This window comes from Meriones unguiculatus, chromosome 20, assembly GCF_030254825.1.
Source record: "Meriones unguiculatus strain TT.TT164.6M chromosome 20, Bangor_MerUng_6.1, whole genome shotgun sequence".
In the NCBI taxonomy this organism is placed as follows: Eukaryota; Metazoa; Chordata; class Mammalia; order Rodentia; family Muridae; genus Meriones; species Meriones unguiculatus.
Genome location: NC_083367.1, coordinates 27,077,877 through 27,084,848, shown reverse-complemented (window position 1 = coordinate 27,084,848; position 6,972 = coordinate 27,077,877). Strand labels below are relative to the sequence as shown.

At 40.1% G+C, this 6,972-nt stretch overlaps 1 protein-coding gene across 4 annotated transcripts in view; it reads right to left on the bottom strand.

The window, feature by feature from the left end:
* Positions 1-588: 588 nt before the first annotated feature.
* Positions 589-6,972, bottom strand: part of Arhgap18 (Rho GTPase activating protein 18) — a 209,479-nt gene continuing 203,095 nt past the window's right edge. For all 4 annotated transcript variants that reach the window (XM_060373719.1, XM_060373718.1, XM_060373720.1 and 1 more), the window contains 3 exons: positions 5,971-6,095; positions 2,640-2,701; positions 589-2,093 (listed from right to left, as the gene is read on the bottom strand). In XM_060373719.1, the coding sequence (XP_060229702.1) occupies positions 2,002-2,093; positions 2,640-2,701; positions 5,971-6,095 (279 nt within the window). In that variant the 3' untranslated portion in view covers positions 589-2,001. The remainder of the gene's footprint in view (positions 2,094-2,639; positions 2,702-5,970; positions 6,096-6,972) is intronic.

Below are 6,972 nucleotides of genomic sequence, written 5' to 3'. Positions count from 1 at the left end.
CATGATTTCTAGGAATGACTCTCCATCAAAACCTGGGTAGTCCTCTGCCAACCTACCTGAGTAGGCAATCTCTGTCCTGAGAATCAGTTGACATGTGTTCTAGGAAACATTTCTTTGTGACTATCCTGACTCCTGTCTGGACTCGCACGTGGTCCTCAAACTCAGGGATCTGCTTGCCTCTGCCTCCAGAGTGTTGGGATTAAAGGCCTGCATCATCACACCTAGCTAATCCCTGGAGGTTTTAAGCACATGATTTTTCTTCAGAATTGCACATTGTTTGCACTATCAATAAACAAAAAATCTGTTAACCAAGAAATAAAAATATTCTTATAATAAGGAACAGAAAAAAAATGTGTTTTGGAATCCCTAAAGGATAGACATTAATATAAAAAAGAAAAGGGGGAGGAGCTAAAGAACAAAAGTGTGTCTCATATGTCTTCTGAACTTAAAAACCACACAGGAACATAGAACCAACAGAGTAGATGAGACATAATTACATTGAAAGTAGAGTGTTAATAAAAATAATTTTAAAAGACAAAAGTAGACTCGTGAGCATACTGTTTTAAAAGTAATAATTCCAAGAGAAGATTGTTTAGAAAAAGGCATTTAATTATAAAATTTCTTTAAATAAAAAAGCAATGGCACGAATCACCATGGCGTTACTAAAGCATCCATCCACAGCTGCTCTCGTAATTACATGCTCAGTATTTTGCTGCTTTCATGATCAGCACTTTCCTTCCTAATTAGTGACATCAAGAGCTTCAGAGAACGTCCATCTTCCCCTAAAGGACTACGAACAGTTTTGTCAACACATTGGCGCAATACCCACACACACCACCTTTCTATCAATGACACTCTACTCTTATAAAATGGCGAACATTGCTTTCAGTTCGTTTCTCTTATTTACAGAGAGGTCTGTGTTTTGTCACAGTATGGTCTGTGCATGAAAAGTCCTGGGAATAATACTTTCAATGACACAGATCACCTGACTCAGATCACCTAAAGTACGCAGACAGGCAAAGCCTTGTTCACATAAATGATTGCCACGGAAGACTCATTCTGGAGGTGGGGAAGTGGCCTTTCACAATGAGTTCTCCAATTGTTCCATATTGTACTACTGTGATAGTTACTAAGTTGCCCGGTAACTTCATATGTGACTTTTCAGTTTCTATCTGAAAGAGTGTGGCACACACAAAGTGATCTGGCTTTTCACATTGTGGTCTTAGGTAATTCATAGTTCATGTGGATCCGTTTCATTTTTCCTGAGTATTTAAACATTTAATGCTTTGGTGATAATTGGAAGTTCCTGCCACTTTTGTTTTTGATGATGGATACCACTTTGTGCACATAAGTCAGATAAGCTGAAAAAAAAAAATCAACTGCCTGGATTGTTTGGACAGTTGATTCAAAGCTATGAACACTAACCTTCTGTGGTAAGAAGAATACTGTTGAGTTAGGTTTGTCTTCATAGCTTCCCATACCTGCTATTAACTATTTCTCTCTGGTTAAAAAGCAAATTTTATTGAGGGAAGGTAGATAGGAGGGGGTAAAAAGGGGAAGACAACATTCTTAAGAGGTAAATAACCCAAACTCTATTGGTAAATCTATGAGGAGAGATTATTTAATCTGATGGGGATATCACTAGGTATGTCATTAAAGAAATTGCCCACAATCAGCAAAGTTCCGGTTCAATACCTAGTACCCCCACCAAACAAACAAAGAAACAAAAAGTGGTAAAGAGCTTATTTCATACAAAAAAAGCCGTCACATCTGAACACATTTTAAAGTATGTATAAACAGCCCATAAGCTAACTAAGCCCCTTTTTCCTTAATCCAAAAATATTTTTCTAATAATAAACAACAATTATGGCAGCCACAAAAAATACATATATATATATATAATTTTAAAGCTTGAGGGTGTCACTGTGTAATAATTAGGAAAGCTGCTACTTTTACTTCCACTCTTGACCCAGCAAGAATGAGGCAACTAGTCCTTGTCTTCTACGCTGGCTTGGATTTTATGACCCACTCAGCGTTTGGGTTCAGTTGGTACAAGTCCTTCATGTACGTGTCATCATCGAGGCAGCGTTCCCCTGTGAAGGAGGCGAGGTATCCGTTAGCACAGTGGGTGCAATCCTCAAATTAATCTCCATGGTTTAAGATCCTAAATTTCACAATCCTTATCACTCTTCCATTTCTCATGACAACATTCAAAGAATTAGTCAAGGCACTGAAGAAACCAATTGGGTAGTCTAAATTCCGGTGTCAACTTGAATTAAGAAGCTGAAAATACTTTGTGTGATAAACTGTAAGGGCTTCGTCGACATCATCCCCACCTTTATTAAACATAGCAGTCATTTTGAATTCACCTAAGAGACCACACTAATTTCCAAGCTCTATAACACTGAAAGGAATGGTCAAATGTGCAATGGTCAAATTATAAATGATAATTTGAACATAAGGAGCTCAAAAAGAGGACCCAGGAAGAAAGGTCAGACCACTGAAAAAACCCATAGTATTCAGCAATCATCTAAGGCATGGTACGTTCACTCTCAAATGTAGCAATATTTTTCTTCCAAAGATATAGATAACAAATATTGGCAACATCAAATCAATTTACAGAATGAGAATGTACTTACCAATATTCCCTCCAACTTCATACAAAAAAACTTCTCCTTTCTTGAGTGTCTGGGCAACCCCACTATCAAGGACAAAACAAACTTGATTAGTTGCATCATCCAACAGCTTGCAAGTAATTCAGTGTAAGAGGCTGGGGGATCCTAGCCAGCACAGAAAATTCGTAACTCAGACATACTGCAGTTATGCACTTCTGTATTTTTTCCCCATCTGCTGAATGTGCCCAACAGGTAATAAAGATGTCACACTCGGAAATGAAATAGGTAGATTCAGACATCTGATGGCAAAAGAATAAATCAGTGCCTAGATTTGTAAACACCCAAAACCCAAGTTAGTGTAACACTGGTATTACACGATTACTGATGTGATTATTGGCTCTCTGAGCAGGGCCAAGATTCTGACATGGTTTTCTCACTGTGTTTACTATTCGTCATGAGACCTTAGTGGTGTACATGCTGAATGCATGCCATGAAGATGTGCCACATAGGTGATGGCCATTCAGATTTGGAAGGTGTATCCACCCATACAGCGTGGAATTAAGCCCTCGGGACTCGACTCCACTCAGGATGCTGTTTATACATTTGCGGTTTCCAAAGAATAGAATTTTCCATCTACCATACAAGGGTGTTGTAGGTTAAGCCCACAAATACATTTTGTCACCTTCTGACATTACATGGCCTTGAATGTGTACCTCTCACTACTCCGTAACTGTGTACGGTTTTAGGCTTTACATGTTGGCTACAAAAGCAAACTTTTCTAAAATATTAAGTTCACTCATATACAAAAACTTTGCAGTGCTGTGATTTTTCTAAGGTTTCTATGAAAGAATTACTTCAACAACCTGCTAAAACTTGTATTTCAGGAAGAAGCTGAAGAATTTGCTCCTAAAATCTGTCTCGGTGTGTGGATAGGTGACCAGAGAAGGTGTGGGTTGTTGACAAAAGGGCGAGAGGATGGCGGCTAGAGAGATGGCTAGCAGTGAAGAGCACTGACTGTTCTTAACGACTCTTTCGGTGGACTGCGGTTCAATTCCCAGCACCCACAGGTGGCTCACAACCGGCTGTAACTCCAGTTCCAGGGGATCAGACACCTTCTTTGGGGTTCCACAGATACCACACACACACATGGTGCAGACAGGCATGTAAGCAAAGCATCCCTCAGATAATAATTTTTTTTTTTAAGCCTCGAGGAAACACATCATGTAAGCAAGAAGAAAACAGGCAAGTCTGACTGTACTCCAGCTATGAGGAATTCCTGGCAATAACAGTGGGTTTTCTAAGCAGCCAATGGTCCTCTGGTTCTGCCATTTTCTCTCTTCCCCGCTATGCCCACTCCATCACTGCCCATGGCTGTACACACACACACACACACACACACACACACACACACACACACTTAAGTTCCACCTGCTGCCTTGCATACCATCAAACAGTCACAGTCTGACTCCAAGTGGTATATTCTTGTGGCTATAGACCCCAAAAGGAATCTTGTAAAGGACTTGATTTTTTAAGAATCTGGTCTAATATTGCTCTCGGAGTGATTCTCTGAACTATACAGTTCTTTCAGTTTTACAGAAAGCTGAACAAATTTTCTGGCACAGGATAGCTTTTATATAAAATCAACAAATTATAACTAATGGAAAGGCATCAATATTTTACCAAAGAAAGATGGATTAATGGCCAATTTCTTATACTTTTTTTGTTCTCATATGCTCATTGGCTTTGGCTGAGGTAGTTAGAAAATGAATGATGAGAGGAAGGGAGCTAGCTTCCTAACTGTCCCGGACAAATGTAATATAAATGGAGAAAACACAAGAACGTGTTAGAGAAAAAATATAGTACAAACACTTATTGAGCACTTCCCTTACTCTGTGGCCCGAATAAACATCAACAGGACCCTATGGCCACTTCCCTACTCAATTCTCATGAGACTATAAGGAAGTTCTAGTCTCCTGCTATCCCAAATGAAGAATGAGTACTTTAAGCTAGGACATGAGAGAACTTCAGCAGGGAAAGGCTCCTACTGCCAAACCCAGTGACCCAGAATCCACATGGCAAAAGGAGGAAACTGGCCCAAACACTGTGGCTTGTGCATCTGTGCACATATAAATGCACACAAAATAAATTAAAATGTCATCATTTAAAACACCAGCCCACCTTGAACCCAGAATCGAATGCATTTGGATATACTGACTAATGTTTCATGTTGTACTTGAAGTATTAAAGTCCCAGTGGAACACATTGTACAGCTCCTTAAGGATTTATGATCAGAAAGTCTAAGTAGGGCAGATGAGCAGAACGGAGTCCTTGAAGCTTGTAGGAGGCTCCTTGTCTCAAGCCATCCAGATCTCCAGAAATACATTCTGGAAGGGAATAAAACATGCCCAGGGAGAAAAGAAGGGTCAAAGATAGTGTCAAAGGTCAAATCTGGGAAGGAAGGAAAGAGGAAGTGAATTGACTTCATTGTAACTGAGACACTCTAGGGGTAAAAGATCAATCTGAGAAATTTCAAATGCTCCCAACCCCCAGTTTCTAGAGAATCAACTCAGGGCTTAATGCCAGTGTGACTCCCGGGAGCTGGTGTTGGGGGGAGTTCAGAGGCTGACTCTGTGGACAGAAATATAGGTTCGTATTTCCAGCTGTGTGACCTTGGGCAAATACGTTCCCTGGCCAGGCTCTTATCAGTGAAAGTCACACAGACTCTAGCGTGTACAATGAGGAGGAGCAGAGCTTTCGAAGGACTGTACAGTATCTGCACCAGAAGAAGGACATGGTTGTCCCTAACGAGAACAGCTTGTTCTGTTCTTATGACTTCAGGCCTCAGGAAACTGAGTGTCCTCTCGCAATCATCCAAGCTTTCAGTTTTTAAATTGGACCATTTCTTTCTTATTCATTAAACTTCATAGAGAAAGTTGCGTCTTCATCTTAATCTTGCTGCATCCTAATTAGCAATCTTTGTAACAGCCTACAAACAGTAATTAACCTCCAACCAATGTGTTCTGGAAAGGCCGTTGAGCAGTTTCGTTTGCCAAGCTCATTGTAGACAAATGGTGATGGACCGCTCACACATGCTGCCTAAAACAAGCTCTACTCGAACACAAGATAGCACTGACTATTATCTCCGATGGTCTGTCAGGTCTGCTCTGCTCTTCTGATGGGAACACATACACACACACACACACACACACACACAGAGAGAGAGAGAGAGAGAGGAAGGAGAGGGGAGGGGAGAGGGACAGACAGAGGGAGGGAGGGAAAGAGAGGGAGTGAGAGAAAGGGAGAATATGAATATAAAAGTGAGCTATCCCACAGAATAATTAAAACAGGCCTCTACCTTTCTTGGCTGAGAAACCTGGTGAGGACGTCGCTGGCTTTTAGTTCTTCGGTTAGCTGTATTGCCATGGAAACTTTTGAAAGATGGGGAGCTTGCACTCGAATCACTCCCTGAGGAACGTCAGCCTGCAAAGCAATAATGACACTGGAACAAAGCTGACAGCTGGAACATGTGACTCCGTACAATGTGTTGCATGGGAGTGTGCTTAACTACCACTCATTTTACTCCACTGCATAAAACCTTAACTACTGTATAATGTAATTTGCTAAATTACATCAAACCTCAAATATCCTCTTAATGGTGATCGGGGAACTTTATAATGCCTGTGCAGTAATGCTTAATTATTTTTAAAGATGTAAAGAATGACAGCAATAACCATTACTGCCATATTAAGTGCTGATTTCTGAGTGTTATCTACCGGAGAACGCTTCCTCATGTAGCGATTTATGAAATTGAATCAGAAAGAAGCCACTCCATGCTGTGGCTATGTGTGTTTTTACATAACCTTCCCACCCAGGATCAAAATTTCTTCCATCTCTTATGTGCCTGGCTGTGAGACAGAAATGGACTTTCCTGGCACGCTTGTACTATATATATGCTTGCCACTCGGTCAACAAGCTCATTATGCTTTTGACCGTACACACTGAACTCAAGAGAACTAGTCCTCAGCCCTCTGCCCATGAATTTGCAGGACATTTTATGGATTTAGAGACACCAGTGAAACATCTTGAGGTCTGTAATACCAGAACATCAGCTACAGCATTCAAAATAATAGGCTTAATTAATTCCTAAATGGTTTTTCTAAAATAAATACTAATTTATTATTTATAACCATATGTCTTAAACAGATTTTAGAACAGCATGCTTAAATTATGTTTAGATGTAATTCCTTAAATATTACAAATACCCTACTTGATTCAACCAAAGTTTACAAGTATCTGCTGAGTGCTATGTTAGGTTGACTTGCCTAGCAATTAAAAACATACACATTCTTCAGCACAC